Source organism: Heterodontus francisci, chromosome 23, assembly GCF_036365525.1.
Source record: "Heterodontus francisci isolate sHetFra1 chromosome 23, sHetFra1.hap1, whole genome shotgun sequence".
NCBI classification, from domain to species: Eukaryota; Metazoa; Chordata; class Chondrichthyes; order Heterodontiformes; family Heterodontidae; genus Heterodontus; species Heterodontus francisci.
The window spans coordinates 43,432,273-43,453,755 of record NC_090393.1 but is presented as its reverse complement, the minus strand read 5'-3'; the positions used below and the strand labels follow the sequence as shown (position 1 = coordinate 43,453,755).

General features: G+C 44.0%; 1 protein-coding gene across 5 annotated transcripts in view; it reads right to left on the bottom strand.

The window, feature by feature from the left end:
- rnft2 (ring finger protein, transmembrane 2) overlaps positions 1 to 21,383 on the bottom strand; it is a 55,265-nt gene extending 33,882 nt beyond the window's left edge. For all 5 annotated transcript variants that reach the window (XM_068055161.1, XM_068055162.1, XM_068055164.1 and 2 more), the window contains exons 1-5: positions 21,282 to 21,383; positions 20,828 to 20,909; positions 19,140 to 19,618; positions 15,063 to 15,139; positions 8,267 to 8,367 (exon numbers count right to left, since the gene is read on the bottom strand). In XM_068055161.1, the coding sequence (XP_067911262.1) occupies positions 8,267 to 8,367; positions 15,063 to 15,139; positions 19,140 to 19,618; positions 20,828 to 20,909; positions 21,282 to 21,306 (764 nt within the window). In that variant the 5' untranslated portion in view covers positions 21,307 to 21,383. The remainder of the gene's footprint in view (positions 1 to 8,266; positions 8,368 to 15,062; positions 15,140 to 19,139; positions 19,619 to 20,827; positions 20,910 to 21,281) is intronic.
- Positions 21,384 to 21,483: the final 100 nt, after the last annotated feature.

Sequence of the window (21,483 nt, the reverse complement as noted above, 5' to 3'; positions counted from 1 at the left end):
GGAGCAGGGCACAGCGACGTGTCACCACTTTCTCTACATGTGCAATTGCCTCTGACACTGGTGCTCTGACATCCAATGGCCTGTCATGTGGGGCCTGTAGATGCATGGCGCTCGTGATGGCGAGCTCCCCTTGGGGGCTGTTGCTCACGACCGGGGGCCTCTACGTGGACCGCACCTGCCTGTTGATTTTGGCTCCGCGCATAAGGATCCTCAGGAACAGAGGATCACACAATGTAGGATAAGCCATACCTATTTTTATGCGATAAATAAAGTTGAACCCTTCATTTATTCGAAGGTTCCTAACAGGGCAGGATTGGTATTGACGGGTACATCAGGTGCTTTCATGGATGAACTCAGTGGCACAGCATGACCACATCAAGATCCTACCAGCTGCATCGATTGCCCCATCCATATAACCTTAACGCTCCTGCCCTTTCTGGCACCCTCCCACACATGGGCTGACTAAAGTGCCATTGCACCTTCACACACACGAACAAACGCAGAGCGTACACTGTTTACAGAGGGAGGGTACACAATACCTCCCTTCGTGCCGGCAGAGCTTTCCCTCCAGTAATCCCAGATCCCCTCCCTCCATCCTTTAAGAATGCAGAGTGAGATCCCTGGAATCCACCCATTCCCTCCTCCTTTCCAGTATGCAGAATGAGAACCCTGTAATCCCCCCTCCCTCCTCACTTTCAGAATGCAGAGTGAGACCCCTGAATATCTGAACTTACCTTCGGTAGAGAAAACTTCTGCCTCTGATGACCCGCCAGGTTTTCTGTTTTGGGAACGAGACGGCACGTGATGGCCGCCCGTTCAACGTAAAATCCGGAAGTATGCATCGAGAGGCAGTGGGCTGCATAATCTGCAGAGGTAAGTACCGTTTTGAATATGGTAATTGGGATGCCGCCACCGAGCACGGGGCGGGCCACACTGAGGTCCCCCTGCCACTGGGTAATATGCGGCGGGCCCTTCTTGATGTCGGGGTCCAGGCGGGCCTCTCCCCACAGAATTTTACTGGCCCCCGTGCCGCGAACCACAGCGTCGTGGGGCTGGTAAAATTCAACCCTGAGTCTTGTGGAGGCAGTGGATATGGGGTTCTATTTATCAAATATTTTAGTTGAGCTTCTGTATAAAAGGGCATACTGAAGATAAGATACCCATTGAGAGTTATGTAGATAATAATTCTTTGTGGGATAATGTAAACTCTACAAAAAAAGTGAGCGAGGAAAGACTACAGATTGACCTTGCTGGACTGAAACAAATGCCAAGAGAAAGGAAATCTCCAAACTTAAATGGGTAGATGCAAGTCATCAGCTATCCGATTGTTTTACAGAAAGAAATGTTAGTACAAAGAAATTATTGACTCTCAATGTAAAACTTTGTACCCAATATGGAATTTATTTTGAAATTTTTTGAGCATGTTAATCTAAGTTTTATTCCAAATTAAAGGGAACCTGTTAATTGTATATCAATTGCTTAATTATATGCAAGTGGACAGTGTTAATTGGGGTTTTACTTGAGTACTTATAAGGAGACACTTACTGAGACTGGTGGAGGTTTTGAGTAAGGAGCTACAGGTTTGTAATCCTTTTACTCTGTACAATAAATGCAAGATTGAGTAAAGATTGCCTCCAGCTTCACCTTCAACAACAAGCTTTCTGGAATTTACCATGCTGTCTGTGGGAATTCTTCAATGAGAATGCCTGCTTACTCTGCTTGAAAACATCACTGTTGCTGGATGCCTGGAGATCCTGTTGACTTGATGCCAGATTCAAATTAGTGTTGGGAAAGGTGAAACCCATGCCAGAGAGACCATCAGATTTTTGTGGGAAGCTATCTTTGAGACTGACAGCAAAATCTGGATGAATATCTTACAACAGAATAATGAAAATAAAAAAAGGAGAAAGGAGGTGCAATGGAGAGTACAACCAATGTAAAAGGGCTACTTCGGTCTTCCTTTTTGTGGAAGAAGTTTGAGTGGAGAAAATGCTCTATTTTCCTCAGGCACCATCCCTCTCCCCTTTTAAACTGCTGTCATCACCACCTTCTGAAAAATAACACCCTTCACTTACCTCTCCAACTACTGCCTATTTCAAATCTTCCTTCTCTCTTCAAAGTTGTCATGTGTTGTTGCCTCCCAATTCCATACCCATCTCTCTCGGAATTAGATGCCTGAATGTCTCTATTCTGGTTGTACTCTACACACAGCGTCAAGATGGCCCTGACCAAAATCACAAATGACATTCTCTGCAACTACAATGAGTTATCCCTCCTAGTTCTCACTAAGGCATGTGTGTCGTTCTCATCCTAACTCTCCTGTCATCAAGCTTCATGACACTCTCCCACACTCCTATCTATCCTAATGCAGTCAGTGCAACTTCAGCAATGGTTTCTCCTTTCCATCCATATACTGTCACCTCTGAAGTCGCCCAAAGTTCTATCCTTGGTCTCCTTACCTAAATGCTGCTGCTTGGCACTACTCGGTGATTTTGCAGCTCCAGCTCTCCAACAACTCAACCCCATGGCATCTCCCATGCTGTCAGACATAACGTCCTATACGAGACACTGTTTCATCCAACTTTGCATTGAGAAGACCCAAGCCATTGTTTTTGCCCTAACTCTTCTGTAAACTGCTTCATGTCCCTCCCTGTCCACTTGCTTAAATTGAACAAGAATGTAAAAAAACCCATTATCTTTTTGATCCTGGTTGAAACTTTGACTCTGCTCCCCAAAACTTTCTATCCATCAATTTTCACCCGCACATTTTTTGCCTCTTACCTTACCTCGACCCCTTTGGTACGGAAATCCTTATCCATGTTTTTTCATCTCTAGACTTGATTATTCCATGGTTCTAATGCCCTCCTTCTTGGCCTTCCATCCTGTACAAAGTTCAGTTTGTGGAAAATGCAGCCACACATATGCTGTCCTGTGATAAGTTTAGCTTACCAATTACCCTGCTCTTCACAGAAGTACACAAGCTGTCTGTCCCTCAACACAAATAAATTTAAAATCCTCATGCTCATCTTCAAGATGTTCCTGAACTTGTGACACTCTAACTCTGAAATCTCCTCCAGCTTTAATTTTCCCCATCCTCAACCCCAGCATTCACTCCTCTAATCGGCTTTTTGCACATCCTATTATCTCCTCACACTATGTTAGGTGACAAGCTGCATAGCCCCACCTCTGTTTCTTTCTTCTTTAAAAGCCTTCTCAAAATCCATCTTTTCTACCAAGTTTTTGCTCAACCCTCCTGATTGTGCCCTCTGTTTCCATGTGTGAAATGCCATGGGACTTTGTTTTGTTAAATATGCTATAAAATGCAAGTTGTTGTTACTGATACCATCAGAATTTTCGTACTAAAGATAGCCCTTTCCGCATTTTAAGGCTCACAAATAGAACAACAGCAAATAGGAAATAAGGGAAAATAGGGTTGTTATTTGGGTGTCGATGGTCAGATTGCCATTCCTTGGCAAGGCTTCTGGTTGGACAGTCCTGCATTAAAGAAAAGCTTCATTTTCACTGGGGCTGAAATAAAATTATAAAACAAATACAGTACACAACGTCTGTTCACCAAGTTAGTTGAACGTGAGAAATGTTAGCTTTAATGAACTATTAAGGTATTCAAAAACTTAAAGTAAATTGGGTTTGTGTATAACTATTGCATAAAGCAACAGAAAAAAATAACAAGATTTCAGTTTAGAATCAAGTAATGGAAACAAAATAAAATACTCACATTGCATGAGAGGTTCACCTAACACAATAGCTGTCTCAACTAATGTTCAAAAATCTGAATATACAAATGAAACCTATAAAGAAACCAATGTAAAAAAAAAAAATTGGTATCTTGCAAACCATGCAGGGGCAAAATAAAGACCCAAAATATTTGCATGAAAACACAATTCAAAAATAGGAAGGAGCAGAAGATTGGGTTCTAATCAATACCTGCCCATTAGTATAACAGCAAAAATAGAGGTACACAGCATTTACATAAATGAGCAGGGCTCATATATTCCTTTTTAAATACTAAATCCTAAATACTTATTGAATAAGTTTATTGTTTTGTCATTATACACAGGAATATACACAAACATATTTACTCTTTGCATCAAGTACACCTTGCTCAGATATACCATGGGAAATCCAGAGCTCAGAGCTATGCATAGAAATTTCAAACAATTTTGTAAACATCAACAAGGCTCTCGACAAAACCAGTATCTTCCCAATTTCCATACCAGCCATCCTTAGAGCGTAAATTCCAAATGCTGGAGTTTCTTTTTGTAGCAGTCCCACCTCAATTGAGATTGCTTAACTACGTTTCACATAAGGGCCTTAACTTTGCACTTACAATAGGACTGGTTTTGCTTCACATAGATGCTAAGACATTGTTGTGTAACTTTGGATCCCACCGGAGTAAAAGGAGTAAGAATTCTTCCTCCAGGGAGTCTCACTTTACTTCACACCAGAGTTAGGTTGGGGCCTGATTCCAGATTTACACTATAATGTTAGGTTGGCGTAAAGCCTAAAAGAGACGACAGATAATACTGGAGAAAGAATTAAGAAATACACTGAAAATAGCAGAATAAAAGCCTAAAACTGCTCCATGTTATTGCATGTAATTACAGAATGATACAGCATAAGAAGCAGTCACTCAGCCTATTGTGTCTGTGTTGGCTCTCTTTCAAAGAGCTATCCAATTAGTCCCACTCCCTTGTTCTTTCCTTATAGTCCTGTAAATTTTTCCCACTTCAAATATTTATCCAATTCCCTTTTGAAAGTGATTATTAAATCTTCTTTCACTGCTCTTTCTGCACTGTAGTCCAATCTAGAATATGACATCAAGCTGTGTAAAACTTTTTCCTCATGTCGTCTCTGCTTCTTCTGCTAATTTTCTTAAATCTGTCTCCTCTGCCAGGAGAAACAGTTTCTCCTGATTTACTTTGATCAAAATCATGAATGATTTTGAACACCTCTATTAAACCTCCCCTTAGCCTTCACTGTTCTAAGGAGAACAATCCCAATTTGTCTACGGTCTCCACATAACTAGTCTTTCATCCCTGGTACCATTCCAGTAAATTTCCTCTGCACCCTCTCCAAGGCTGTGAAATCCTCAAAAAAGTGTGTTGCCCAAAATTGGACACAATACCTCAGAAGAGGCTTAACCAATGTTTTATAATAGGTTCAATACAACTTCCTTGCTTTTGTATTCTATGGCCTGAATTTTGCAGTAACGACAGCGAAACTGTCAGCGTTTGCTGTCTTTACTCCTCTGAAATTATCAGCAACTTCTGGAGCCTACACACACACAGTTAAATGCAGAAATCCATAAGCTGTTGTCAGTGATTCTACGCTTTCTCATAGGGTGCACTGCTGAAGCTTCTCCAGGCTCCAGTCAAGTAGAAATCACTGAACTGACAAAAACGTGCCCTTTTACACTATTTGTCCCATTGTAAAAGCACTTGAAAAAGTTACACTTTGTTGAAAGAGGTGTAATTGGGTTTTTAACGGCGTGCTAAGTTCATAATTACTGCTGGATAGTCTCACTGTCCCTGAAACACTGATTTTATATTTGTGGAATGTCAAATTTCTCTGATTTAAAACAATAATTTTTTTGAAGTTTATATTTCAGCTTCTGTCTTAATCCCATGTATATGTTCCAATCTTTTACTTTGCTATATGTAAAAATGTAATTAAAAAAGTGAAACATTTAGTGCATTTTACTTCCTGGCTTGCTGCCTCTGAGAATTCTTCAGTCTGATTGGCTGCTTACCCTGCTTGATGACATTACTGTTGCTGGACGCCTGGAGATCCCCTTGACTTGGTGACAGATACAAATTGGTATCAGGAAAGGAGAAATCCATTCCATAGAGATGGCTAGACCTTTGTGGGCAGCTTTGAGATCATCGGCGAGTGCCACTGCTTCGTCACTGACCCCAAAATCCAGGCTTTGAGCTGAATTTACACCCCACCCCCAAAAAGCAGAAAGTTGGCGGGGGGGGGGGGGGGGGGGGGGGGGGGGTGTAAAATGAAGCGGGAGGCTCTGGGAGCCCTTCCCGACTCTCTCCCACCTCTGCTACCAATTTATGCAAGGTGGCGGCGGAGGAAAACGGCCTGCCTGCCCCAGGCCAATCAAGGCTCTTAAGTGGCCGCTTAATGTCCACTAAAGGGCCTTCGCCCACCTCCATGGGGATTTTACCTGTAACTAGTCGGGCATCGGGCAGAGGAGGCCTGACAGAAGCCGCCTGACAAAAGCAGGCGGCTCTCTTGACAGCCTGTAGGGGGCCCTCATGATCGGGCAACCTGTGCCCAATGGAGGGCCGCCCCCGCTGCCCCAACTACCCCCAACAAACACGCTCCCTGTCCCCCCAATAGGTCACCCTTGCCTCGTCAGGGCCCGACCGATCACCCCCAGTGAGGCAACCAAAACTTACCTTTGTTCCGGGCCCCCTAACATCTTCTTCAAGCTGGGCTGCAGTCCCAGCAGTGGCCACTGCTCCCGGTGGCGCTGCTGGGACAGACAGCTGCCGGCCCGCTGATTGGCCACCAGCTCCATCAGGTGGGGCTTCCTACCTCAAGCGGGTGGAAGTCCCGCCTCAGACCAATTAAAGCCTGGCAACCTGCAAAATACGGGTCGGATCCCCAGCTGAGGCAGAAGCGGGTTCACCACCGACTGAAAAGTCAGTGGCCGGCTCCCGTCCACCCAGGGTTAAATCCCAGCCTATATCTCCATTTATAAAGCCAAGGATCCAGTATGCCTTTCTAACAGCCTTCTCAACTTAACCTGCCACGTTCAAACACTTCTGTATGTACACCTCCAAGTCTCCCTGTTCCTGCGCCCTCTTTAAAATTGTACCATTTAATTCATATTACATCTTCTCATTCTTCCTACCAAAATTAATCAAATCACACTTCACTGTTAAATTATATCTGCCATGTGTCTGTCCATTTCACCAGTCTGTTAATGTCCTCCTGAAGTCTGTCACTATCCTCCTCACTGTTTACTACATTTCTGAGTTTTGTGTTTTCTGCAAACTTTGAAATTATGCCCTGCAAACTCAAGTCTAGCTCAATAATATATAACAAAAAGAAAGGCAATCTCAACCCTGCCCCTGGGGAATAACTTCACAGATTTCTCTCCAGTCTGAAAAACAATCGGTCACCACTACTCTGATTTCTGTCCCTTTGCCAATTTTGTAACAACATTACAACCCTCTGTCACTTCATCAAAGAACTCAATCAAGTCGGTCAAGCATGATTTGGCTTTAGCAATAAATAAAGGCCAGCATTGGAATGAACTAATTTTTCCCAAGTGCCAGTAGATTTTGTCCTGGATTAATGACTACGGTTTCCCCACCACTGACGTGTTAGACTGACTGGCCTGTCGTTGCTGGGTTTATGACCCTCCCCTTTTTTGAACAGGGTGCAACATTTGCAATCTTCCAGTCCACTGGCAGCACCCCCATATCCAAGGAGGATCGGAAAATTGTAGCCAGATCCTCCACAATTTCCAGCCTTCCTTCCCTCAGTAACCTAGGATGCATGCCATCCAGACCGGGGGACTTGTCTACTTTGGAGGACTGCTAACCTTTTAAGTAATAAAAACAAGAAATGCTGGAAATACTTAGCAGGTCTGGCAGCATCTGTTGAGAGAGAAGCAGAGTTAACGTTTCAGGTCAGTGACCCTTCTTCAGAACTGATCTGAAACGTCAACTCTGCTTCTCTCTCCACAGATGCTGCCAGATCTGCTGAGTATGTCCAGCATTTCTTGTTTTTATTTCAGATTTCCAGTATCTGCAGTATTTTGCTTTTATTTTAACCTTTTAAGTACCTCTTTATCTAATTTTATCCTAAACAACCCAATTAATTACAAATTCACAGACTGAGGAATGGATAAACAGTAGTCGAGCATGGATGAATACTCATGCTTTGTAGTGATGCAGAAATCAATAATGTTAACATAACATTAATGTTGACTAGCTCAATTCCAATTTTTTGTTACTATCAATTTTAATTACTAATGTCTTTTAGTGAAGGTAACCATTGTGGTTGACTCTTAACTGCCCACTGAAGTGGCCTTGCAAGCCACTCAGTTGTACCCCTACTTCCCCTGAGAAGGTGGACAATAAATGCTGGACTTGCCAGCGACACTAAATACTGTGAATGAATTAAAACAAATCTCAAATACCACTCCCAATAAGCATCAAAGCAATACATTTTTAAAATTATCATTTTAAAGCACACAATATATTATACTCAAATGTCTTACCTCTTATAGAGCTCCTGGGCACTGAAAGTGTAGTACAAAAACAGTGTGTTCCCAGTGAGGAACGCCAGTATCCACAGGGTTACAAGTACTGATCTTTGCTCCTGTCGCCCCCCCAAAAAAAAAAACAAGCAACAAGAACATTAAAAGTTTCAAAAATGAAAGAAAAGGTTTTGCTGGCATGTTTTTTTCAAGGTTCATGTTTACTTTTAGTTGATGTCGAAGAAATAGATATTGCACACAAATTGTGCTTTGCACAACGTAAAGCTTCTATCTTTATAAAATAGTGTAATCTCTAACCTATCACGAGCAGCACCAGGAGAGATCAACAATAGAACATGTATTTACATAAAACATTTAACATAGAAAAATGACCCAAGGTGAGGCACAATCAAAAAATGGATGCTGAAATAAAGGAAATATTAGCAGGGGTGACTAAATGTTTGGTCAAAGATGTGAGTTTTAAGAAAAGATCTTGAAGGTCTTTCTTAAAGATTGGGAGGAAGGGGCAGAAACAGAGGGATTTAGAGGGGGCATTTCAGAGTGTAGTGCCTAGATGGCTGAAGGCAAGGCCGCTAAGGGTTGAGCGAAGGAGATATAGGGCTAGAGGAGGTTACAAAGAGAGGGAGGGGCAAGGCTATGAAGGAATTTAAAGGGGAAGGCAGAGGGATATTGGTAATGTCACTAGACTAGTAACCCAGAGCCCCAAGCTAATGCTCTGGAGACATGGGTTTGAATCTCACCACAGTGGATGGTGGAATTTGAATTCAAATAAATATGGAATTAAAAAGCTAGTCTAGTGATGATCATGAAACCATTATCGATTGTTGTAAAAACCCATCTGGTTCACTAAGTTCTTTAGGGAAGGAAATCTGCCGTCCTTACCTGGTCTGGCCTACATGTGACTACAGATAGCAACGTGGTTGACTCTTAAATGCCCTCTGAAATGGCCTAGCAAGTTGTATCAAACCACTACAAAGTCTAAGAAAAGGAATTAAACCAGACTGAACACCCGGCATTGATCGGGGCACCGGAAACGACAATGAAAAACCCAGCCCTGTTGACCCTGCAAAGTCCTGCTTATGAACATCTGGGGGCTTGGGCCAAAGTTGGGAGAGCTGTCCGACAGAACAGTCAAGCAACAGCCTGACATAGTCATACTCACGAAATCATACCTTGCAGACAATGCACCAGACACCACCATTACCATCCTTGGGTATGTCCTGTCCCACCGGCAGGCCAGACCCACCAGAGATGGCGGCAGAGTGGTACACGGTCAGGAGGGAGTTACCCTGGCAGTCCTCAACATTGACTCCGGACCCCATGGTCAAATGGCATCAGGTCAAACATGGGCAAGGAAACCTCCTGTCATTACCACGTACACCACCCCGCCCCCCGCTCTCCCGACATAGCTGATGGATCAGTGCTTCTCCATGTTGAACACCAATTGGAACAAGCACCGAGGGTAGCAACGGCACAAAATTAGCTCTGGGTGGGGGACTTCAATGTCCATCACCAACAGTGCTCGGTAGCATCACTACTGACCGAGCTGACAGAGTCCTAAAGGACACAGCCGCTAGACTGGGTATGCGGCAGGTGGTGAGAGAACCAAGAGGGAAAAACCTACTTGACCTCGGGCACACCAATCTACCTGTCACAGGTGCATCTGTCCACAACAATATTGGTAGGAGTGACTACCGCACAGTCCTTGTGGAGACAAAGTCCCATCTTCACACTGAGGGTACCCACCATCGTGTTGTGTGGCACAACCACTGTGCTAAATGGGAAAGATTTCAAACAGATCTAGTAACTCAAAACTGGGCACCCATGAGGCGCTGTGGGCCATCAGCAGCAGCAGAATTGAATTCAACCACAATCTGTAACGTCATGGCCCGACATACCCCCTACTCTACCAGTACCATCAAGCTGGGGGAACCAACCCTGGTTCAATGAAGAATGCAGGACGGCGTGCCAGAAGTGGCACCAGGTATACCTAAATATGAAGGGTCAGCCTGGTAAAGCTACAAAACAGGACTACTTGCATGCCAAACAGCAGACGCAGCATGCAATAGACAGGGCTAACCAACGGATCAGAACTAAGCTCTGCAGTCCTGCCACATCCAGTCATGAATGGTGGTGGATAATTAAGCAACTGAAGGAGGAAGAGGCTCCACAAACATCCCCATCCTCAACAATGGGGGAGCCCAGGACACCAGTGCAAAAGACAAGGCTGAAGCATTTTCACCTATCTTCAGCCAGAAGTGCCGAGTGGATGATCCATCTTGGCCTCCTCCTGAGGTCCCGAGCATCACAGATGCCAGTCTTCAGCCAATCCCATTCACTCCATCTGATATCGAGAAACGACTGAAGACATTGGATACTGCAAAGACTATGGCCTGACAACATTCCGGCAATAGTACGGAATGGGCGGCACAGTGGCGTAGTGGTTAGCACTGCAGCCTCACAGCTCCAGCGACCCGGGTTCAATTCTGGGTACTGCCTGTGTGGAGTTTGCAAGTTCTCCCTGTGTCTGCGTGGGTTTCCTCCGGGTGCTCCGGTTTCCTCCCACATGCCAAAGACTTGCAGGTTGATAGGTTAATTGGCCATCATAAATTGCCCCTAGTATAGGTAGGTGGTAGGGAAAATATAGGGACAGGTGGGGATGTGGTAGGGATATGGGATTAGTGTAGGATTAGTATAAGTGGGTGGTTGATGGTCGGCACAGACTCGGTGGGCCGAAGGGCCTGTTTCAGTGCTGTATCTCTAAACTAAACTAAACCTGTGCTCCAGAACTAGCCATGCCCCTAACCAAGCTGTTCCAGTACAGCTACAACACTGGCATCTACCCAGCAATGTGGAAAATTGCTCAGGGATGTCTTGTGAATAAAAAGCAAGACAAATCTGACCTGGCCAATTACCACCCTATCAGTCTACTCTTGATCATCAGCAAAGTGATGGAAGGGGTCATTAACAGTGCTATCAAGCGGCACTTTCTCAGCAATAACCTGCTCACTGACACTCAGTTTGGGTTCCACCAGGGCCACTCAGCTCCTGACCTCATTGCAGTCTTGGTCCAAATATGGACAAAAGAACTGAACTCGAGAGGGGGGAGTGACTGCCCTTGACATCAAGGCAGCATTTGACTGAGTATGGCATCAAGGAGCCCTAGCAAAACTGAAGTCAATGGGAATCAGGGGGAAAACTCTCCGCTGGTTGGAGTCATACCTAACACAATGGAAGATGGCTGTGGCTGTTGGCGGTCAATCATTTCAGTGCCAGGACATTACTGCAGGAGTTCCTCAGGGTCGTGTCCTAGGCCCAACCATCTTCAGCTGCTCATCATGATCTTCCCTCCATCATAAGGTCAGATGTGGGGATGTTCGCTGTTGGTTGCACAATGTTCAGCACCATTCGCAACTCCTCAGATACTGAAGCAGTCCATGTCCATATGCAGCAAGACCCAGACAATACCCAGGCTTGAGCTGATAAGTGTCCCACACAAGTGCCAGGCAATGACTATCTCAAACAAGAGAGAATCTAACCAACTCCCCTTGATGTTCAATGGCATCACCATTGCTGAATCCCCCACTATCAACATCCTGGGGTCACCATTGACCAGAAACTGAACTGGACCTGCTACATAAATGCTGTGGTTACAAGAGCAATGCTGGGAATTCTGCGGCAATGAACTCAGTTCCTGTCTCCCCAGTGCCTGTCCACTATCTACAAGGCACAAGTCAGCAGTGTGATGGAATACTCTCCATTTGCCTGAATGGGTGCAGCTCCAACAACACTCAACGAAGCTCAACACCATACAGAACAAAGCAGCCCGCTTAATGGGCACCCCATCCACCACCTTCAACATTTACTCCCTCCACCAACGACGCACAATGGCAGCAGATGCATGGGGACACCACAGCCTGCAAGTTTCCCTCCAAGCCACACATCATCCTGACTTGGAACTATATTGCCTTCCCTTTTGCTGGGTCAAAATCCTGGAATTCCCTCGTAACAGCACTGTTGGTGTACCTATGCCCCAAGGACTGCAGTGGTTCAAGCCAGGATCTCACCACCACCTTCTCAAGGACAAATTAAAGATGGACAATAAATGCTGGCAAAATCCAACGCAAATCAACGAGACAGAGGTGATGAGTGAGCAGGACTTGGTGCTGGGATAGGATCCAGGCAGCAGAGTACTGCATAAACTGAAGTTTAGGGAGGGTGAAGGAAAGGAGGTCGGCTAGGAATGCAGTGAAATAGCCAAATCTGGAGGTTGTAAAAGGTGAATGAGGGTTGCAGCAGTAGATGGGCCGAGGTAGAGTCGGATGCAACGATGTTACCGAGGTCAGAATAGGTAGTCTTTGCAATAGAGAAAATACGAGGTCAAAAGCTCAGTTTCCGTTTGAATAGGACATTGAAGTTGCAAACAGCCTAATTCAGCCTGAAACAGTGGCCAGAGAGGGGGATGGAATCAGTGGCAGGGGCTGAAGAGGTTGACTTCAGTCTTCCCAATAATTAACGGCAGGAAACAGCAACTCCTCCAAGCCTCAAAGACACAAAAGCAGTCTAACAACAAAGACGCAGTTGAAGCGTTGAGAGGGGAGATGGAGAGGTAGATCTAGATATTGTTAGCATGCACATAGAAGCTGACCCCATGTCTGCAGGGGGATATATCCTTGGGGGCTCTGGAGGCAATAATATGGGAATCGGGGAAAAAGCCAATCTGTGGATACAAAAATTAATTGTGACATAATTTTTAAAAACAGATGTGGGCCCACATGTAGAGCAGCAGTCAGCTGTCAAGCAACCCTTTTAACATCATTCGTCAGCCCTTGAGATTAATTGGAAAGTGCACTACATGATGAGTGGCAACAGCAGTGAATGACACTCTCCATTTTATACACAGGAAACTACTTAAGAAGAATTACAAGGCAGCAAGCTCACTCAGGAGTCCAAAAGTGACAAAAGAAACTGAATGACTTATAATAGTGATCTCAACTGCGAAGACGAGATTACCCGACTGTAAATTGCTCTGTAATCTTTATTTTTATCATACAATGTGAAGCAATTATACTGTGCCATGCTCTTTTTTTGCCAGGAAAGGTATTAAGGGAGCCTCAACTGTCAGGATCATGTTGCATGTAGTTGGTCTGTAATAATGTCAATGTTAAAGGATTCATCGCTATGACAGTATCACAAGAAGATTGTTAACTGATAAATCAACAGCTAAATAACACTATCAAACACCTTTACAAAATATCAGAAGTAGGAACTATGGACAGAACAATATACTGTGTAATTAGTTAGAGGCCTTCTCTGTGCCAAGTTAGTTGATCTTTGACAGAATGGCAATAGGGAGCTACAACTGAGGAGAAATCAGGCAAGATTCCCACTCCCGACAGCTATTCAGCGGGTACTGCCGGAAACTGTTTGTGTGGATGTCGATTGAGGACAGACTGGGCTCAGTTGTAATCATCTCTGATAGCTGAACAGCTTGTCAGGACTTACTATCTAGGCTCTCATGAGGATGGCAATTTGGGTGAGCTACCATACCCCAGGCAAAATAAAATGTCAAAACTTAGCAGCAGTCAAGTAATGATCACAATGGCAATATGGTAATAAATCGTGAAAATGACTGAAGCTGAATGGGATGCGTTCCTTCAAATCCACTTATTTTCTAACATTGAACAGTGGCCAATGTATTTACTTCCAGTTTACACTGGATCCCAATATATCTTACTATACTGAATTTATACAAACTTAACCCATGTAACAAAAGTACCTGAGGAACCCTAAGGTTTAAAGTGGCTGAACAGACGCCCATGATGTTCCACTGATTTTAACCAAATGATGGTGAGGAAAGAGTATTGAAGGTCCGAAGTGGAGCTAAGGCACATTCCAACAGGACTGTAAAGAATGAATGGAGGGCAACCCATGCTATCCTGTTCTTCTTCAGTTGCACAACAGCACATGACAAAAGACAAAGGGCTGGATTTTGTTGGGGTGGCAGTGGACCCGAGGACAGGATGAAAAGCTAGGGATGAAAAGCCAGCCTTGGTCGTTTGGGGGAGCCCCAGCCAGATTCTATGCCAAATTAGCAGCTAATGAGCACCCGTCCCTTTAAGGAACAAAAGCCTGCCTCCTAGAGCTGTGGGTCATTTGTATGGCCAGCAGCTCTTCAGTCCCAGTAGCGACACCAGCAGCAGTGGCCACTGCACCCAGTCAAGAGATGCAGCAATGGACGCCGACATTGGAGCAAGGTAAGTGGGGTCGCCGGGGCCAGTCAGGCAAGCTGCGGCAACAAGGGTTTTATGAGGGCGGGGGGGAATGTTGCCATTACTACTGCTGGGCCCCTCCATGGCTCACAGTGTATCCAATTAGGAGGCCCCCACCTACCCCCCACCCTGAGCCCTCAGGAAGGCCACCAGGGTTCACCAGGAAGTCTGCCCAAGTGACGGAGGGCTCACCCGCCACTGGTAAAAGGCCAGCAGTGATGGGAAGAGGCCAGTGATTGGCCACGTAAGTGGCACAATTGGCCTCCGGATGGGAAGGTTGTCCTCCTCTTCCCCGTTGCTGGCAAATGCCATGGCGGCAGGAAAGCAATGGGCACTCCACCCCTTCCCGATTTTTTGGCCGCCTCTCTCCACCCCTTCTCCTATTCTGCTCCTAAAAGCCCCATAAAATTCAGCAAAGAGAATGAAATTTAGAAGAAAAAGTACTTTTGGGGAACAAAGACATTTTAGCAATATTCAATGCATGTTGAAGATGACAGAAAATCACTAATTAGTAAAATACTCACTCTTAAAGAGACTTGGTGTTTAACTGTTAAGTTTGCATATGCAAAAGTACTTGCCATTCCAATACACACAGCAATGCCTGTATTAAAAAAGAACAAAAATATGTAGTATCACCAGGATTAACCCTGCCAAAAAATGTTAGAAGATAAAAAAAAAATCAATATTTTAACATAATATCCTTCACAAGATAGCTGAATTGACAAATAATTATTGGATTCGCTGTCATTTACACAAGTATATAAATAAAGATTAATTACATATCCATTATAGTCAGGGCACTGTGAACAATACGTAGCCCCTGGCGTCTTACTTGGCTTTAGAATGGAAAAGTGCTCTTATGCCTCCTCATCAGGACGATTATGATCCTTCTCTTGCATTGGATAGTTATGGCTTACTTGTGATTAGCATCACTGGAAACACTCTCAAACAAAGCTGCAATGTGTTAGTGATGTTAATACTGCGAGAACAAGATTCCTAGGTGATACTAACATAACAGCAAAATATGGTGGATGCTGGAGCTCTGAAATGAGAACAGAAAGTGCCGAAATACTCAGCAGATCTGACAGCATCTGTGTAGAGTCTGTGACCCTTCATCAGAACTGACAAAAATAGAAATGTAAGTCTTTGAGCATGTGTAAAGTGTGGGTGGGGGGGGGGGGGGGGGGGGGGAGAAGAACAAGAAGTCTGTGATAGGGTGGAGAGGGGAGAGATTAAATGACAGAGATGTCATGCAACAGAATACAAATGGAGTGCGAAATAGTTGTAGCGAAAGACAAAGCACGAGTCCAGAGAGAGTGCTAAGGGCAGAATATTGAACAGCTCTGTATGAAAGCAAAAACATGAAAAATAAGTTTAAGACTAGCACATGGTTAAAAAACTGTAACAAAGTATACATAATAAAATAAAAACAAAAAATAATAGAGCTCATGGTCTGAAATTATTGAACTCAATATTGAGTCCAGAAGGAGGAGTGAACTAGGATGGAATGGTCCCTTCGGAATGCTGAAGGGGAGGGGAGGGGAAGATGTATTTGGTGGTAGCATGCTGGAGGTGACAGAAATGGCAGAGGATGATCCTTTGGACGTGGAGGCTGGTGAGATGGAAAATGAGGACAAGGGAAACCCTGTCGCAGTTCCAGGACGGAGGGGAAGGGATGAGAGCACAAGTGCGGGAAATGGGTCGGACACAGTCCAGGGCCCTGACAAACACATTGCGGGGGAATCCTCGGTTGAGGAAAAAGGAAGACATATCAGAGGCACTGTTCTGGTAGGTTGCATAATCAGAACAGATGCATCGGAAACGGAGAAACTGGGAGAATGGATTGGAGTTCCACGTCGATTTCAACTGAAGTTTCATCCTTCATGTTTCGAATCCACCCAGGATTACAGGTATTTCTGAAACAAACAATGTTGCTCAGACTGCTGTTCTCACCACACCCTGAGATCCACACTAGGTGCCATGCACCGGCACATGTACACACTCAACCTCTCTCTCCAGCAGCACGACTCACCCCATCTCAAAGCTGTCCTGCTCCAGTTTCATTTCATCCTTTGCCTTATCTGACGCATTAACAAAAAGTTTTTTCTCTTCCTTTCAGGTGTTAAGGAATGCAAACTCCAACAATTCATGGGACCCAACGCCCCACCAGAACTTTCTTTACCTTTTCTTCCCTCTGACCCCATCCTTTCTCCTAATCTCACCCCTTGCCTTGTATTCACAATACCCTCTGACCTTCCCCTCTCTGACGCTGAACAATCTGTACTTAGCAAAGGACTTGGTTTTATACCCTTATGCCCCCACCTCAATGCATTTTGCGCTCGACATGATGTTGAACTTTTCTTCTATCACCTATCACTTTCACCTCCAGGCTCACTTCTTTGGCCAGGAATCCTTCCCCCAACCAGCGGACCCATTCACCGACCTCCAGTACTCTCCCTCCACCTGGACCGTTCCCTCCAGCCTCTTATCCACTCTTGATCTTTTCATTGAAAACTGTCGGCGTGACATCAGCCATCTTAATTTCTCTGCCCCCCTCACTCTAACCTCTCTCCCTCTGAACTTGCTGCATTCCATTCTCTCAGGTCTAACCTTGACATTGTGATCAAACCCACTGACAAGGGTGGTGCTGTTGTTGTCTGGTGCACCGACCTCTACTTTGCAGAGGCTGAGGGCCAACTCTCAGACACTTCTCCCTACCTCCTCCTGGACCATGATCCCACTATTGGACATCAAGCCACTGTCTCCAGTACAGTCACTGACCTAATCGCCTCAGGAGATCTTCCCTCTACAACCTCCAACCTCAAAAGTCTTCCAACCCCGAACAGCCTGCTTCTATCTTCTTCCCAAAATCCAAAAACAGGACTGTCTGGTAGACCCATCCTTTCAGCCTGTTCCTGCCCCACTGACTTATTTCCTACTATCTTGATTTTTTTGTCCCCTTGTCCAGTTTCTTCCCACCTACATCCATGACTTTTCTGACGTCCTACGTCATTTTAACAGTTTCCAGTTTCCTGGTCCTAATCACCTGTCTTCACTATGGACATCCAATCTCTCTACACCTCCATCCACCCACCAGGATGGTCTGAGGGCTCGCCACTTCTTCCTTGAATAGAGGCCCAACCAGTCCTCATCCACCACCACCCTCCTCTGCCTGGCTGAACTTGTTCTCACACTGAACAACTTCTCCTTCAACTCCAGTCACTTCCTCCAAATAAAAGGTGTTGCTATGGGTACCCGTGTGAGTCCTAGTTATGCCTGTCTTTTTGTGGGGCATGTCAAAACATTCCTTGATCCAGTCCTACTTAGGCCCACTTTCCCAACTCTTTATCCGGTACCTGAAACGTTAACTCTGTTTCTCTCTACACAGATGTTGTTAGACCTGCTAAGTATTTCCGGCACTTTCTGTTCTCATTCCTAGGTGATAGCAATAAACAACTGAGCAACTATGACCTAAACAATTCAGAGCTCTTAAAAAAAAGCATTTAAAAAAATTTAAACAGGATCTCTGACAGATCACACAAGATCCTTTTGACCTTAAAACGTGTTCTGGTTTTTCAAACCGGAGTGGATACACAAGAGAGAGAGCGAGAGAGATATGTTGAATGCTAAACCATAATCTTTATGCTCAAATAATCTAAATAGAGAGGGGAGAGAAAAATTATGAGCAAATCAGTTGATTATCTCTTGGTTTTTTTTAAAACTGCTAGTCAGGCACAACCAGGAATATGACATTGGTTGTTGAACTATAAAAAGTTCCAGTGATAAAAATGAGGCGTGCTATAGACCATCTACCTCACGTAATAGGAGAACTGATCCAATGTCACATTCATGGAGTTCTGAGTAAAATATCTCTCTTTAGCTTTGATGCAGGAATATTAACAAGTGGAAACTGGTACGCACAAATAACTATATAGGTATTGTCCTTCACAATATTTAGAATCAAGGTAAAATTCAACAAGATATTTGTTTGCTTTCAGTAAACCTTAATGTCAAGCCCTCATTAAAAGTAAAGTCTGTAGCCAAAGGAGGGATACCTTAAAATGTTATAGAACTAATCCCAAATGTTTTTTAAAGTCCAAGTGATGCAATTCACTAACAATACTAGCACAAGAGGACGCAAAGAAATGCAACCGTGATGATACACGCATGCACACTCATTATTTTCAAGGGTAGTAGGATGTATCCACAAAAGTCTCTTCAACCAAATAATTTAACAAATTAGGAGTTCCTAGACTAAAAATACTTACATAAAAGGGCAGATAATGTTCTCAAAAATTAAGTTAGATGTATTTTGACGACCTTAAAAAGGCCACCTTCTGCTCTTAAAGCTACATTGTTGGTGTAACAGCTACTGTAACAGGGTGCTGCTGTAGACAACTGTGAGAAGATCAGATGTCTGAAATGACCTTGTTATTTGCTATGAACACAGTAGATCCAAAAAATTTGTTCTGGGATGCTCAGGAAAAAATACAAGATTTACCATAGTGCCAAAAATAATCCAGTAACTGCCAACAAAGAAGATGCATCTCAGTCAAACTGTTACTCTTAAATACAATTTTAAAAGCATCCACATGCCATACCAAGCTTATGTTGAAAGCAAACTTTAGCCAGCAATATTAAGATAAAAGGAAGCCCCTTCTGAAGCCAGGTGACTGCAGCCTTTAGCTCTGAAAGTGCCGGGGCAGGAGTTCCAGGGTCATCGCTGACATCTTCAGCATTTCCATGGCGATCACTAGAAACGTGTAACAGAGAGGAACGATGGTGGCTGTGGTGATAATGATGATGTCGATGGCGATGATGGTACTGCATATTCTCTGTGCGAATGGCTCCCTCTTCCTGTGGGGTCATCTGAATAAACACATCTCCACTTCCAACCGATGCACCGAGAGAAGACCCCAATACTAGGCCAGATTGGAATGAACTGGCAGTTATTGGGCCTGATTGCAGACCTGTCAAACCAGAAAACATCTGCTGAGCTGATGAACTTTCAGGTTTGAGTACTTCAAAAACACCGTTCTCATCCACACTGGTCTCTGAACCAACTGTCTGACTCCTTGTCCTAAAAGAGAAAATTAATCAAGTTTGCAAACTACGCTGCAGTTAAAAGTTGTGTCTAAAAAAATGTAACTATAATAGTATCACATATACATACATATATATATTGCTGTACTCAGAAACTATAGGATAATTGATAAGGAAAATGGGCAAATTCACAGCACTACAGAAGACAACATCTCAAAAGCTGTGGCTAAGGACACATTGTTTTAACAGTACACACTAAAAACAAAAAACAGATGCTTTAAATTTGAAATAAAAACATACTGTATGCAAGAAATATACAGAAGCTCCATCAGAATTCAAAAAGATATTGGTTGTAGACCTTTTGGTAGAACACCACGCTGAATGACTTTCTCTGCATTTCCAGCATTTTTTGCTTTTAAGAATTTTCCTCTGTCTATAGCTCGTGCTATCATTTGCCACTTTTTATCCGGGGTGTGGGTTTGGATCTTAACCCCACCCCAGGATGGTAAGCAGAGAGGAGTTAAAATTCAAAAATTGGAAACCTGACCCCAATGTGCCCACTTACAGTTTTAATGGAGCCAGGCTGGTGGGGAGCAACTGACCTGATCTCCAGAGGTGGGTATGTAATTTAAATATTTTAATGAGACTGTGTCTCTCAAGACGTAGCAGAGTTTGAAATTTAAGAACTGCGGGCCAGGTTTCCCAGGAATTGAAAAATCCTGCAGTTGAAGGGAGTTGAGAAGTCTGTTCCAGTAGGCAAGTACTTTTCCAGCATTGCTTGTGTGCCAGAGGAGGAGTGATGTTCCCCTGCCCCCAGGCTCTCCAAGTTAACCTGCTTCTCTTCCCATGATCAGACCCATCACTATCCAATGACCACCATCCCCTGGCCAACAATCACACCCTTAACTCACAAACTCAGCCTACCTCCTCTGTATTCCCCTGCTGTGGCCCATCAGCAGCAACCTTCCTGCCTGACAGGCAGTCCCCCAGCTGCTACAATTGTGAACAACACTAAACCAGAATTAATTCAAATAAATCTCAAGTTTAATAAATCTGCTTTAGCTGGGTCCTGTAAGATTCCATTTCCAACTGAAATTTCTAAACATAGCAAAATTATTAAAAATTACCCACTAAAATCCACTTGACTTTACTAAATATTTCCAACGATGAAATCAATAATGTTGACACTTGCCCTCTCCCACCCACTTCTAACCAACAGGTTGCACAAATAACTACAGACACTTGCCTTTCTGGTGGGATGTTGTCAGTATTGCTACTATGCCTTCTCTGCATCTTCTTCCAGTCCCTCTTAAATTGGAAAAAAAAATCTAAATACAATGAAAAGTTGTTTTACTGACATAAATATGAAAACGGCAAAATGAAAGGACCAACATTTATTTTTCTATAAGACAAATTACAAATTGAGTAGTTTCAAAAATTACAAATCACAAACTGCATAATACTGAATTCTTCTATCTTATGTTAAGACATCCTCTTAAGAGCTAATCAAATCCTTATCAAATGGCTGCTGTACTTGTTGGTCTCAGGCCCAGTTAACAACACCATAGAATTAGGCATCATCTGCAACCAATAATAACCTGATTATTACTGCATTTTCAAAGCACGCCCCAAAACGACCGCTTTAACTCTTCATATCATATGCTGTTCATAGTGTCAAGCCATAGCAGTTTGAACCTTACCCCCAATCATCCTCTCCAGCCACATTCACCATGACTGACAGGCGCTCCTTTGTTTTGAGTTCTTTGACCTCTGACACCTCTGACGCGACACGGAAAGAGCACCCTCGACTTTTAATTGACAGTCGATTGTCCAATAAAGATAGCGAATTGATCGCATTGCGGGGCCAATTGTCCAATTGGAGGGCAGCAGTGGGGCGGGATT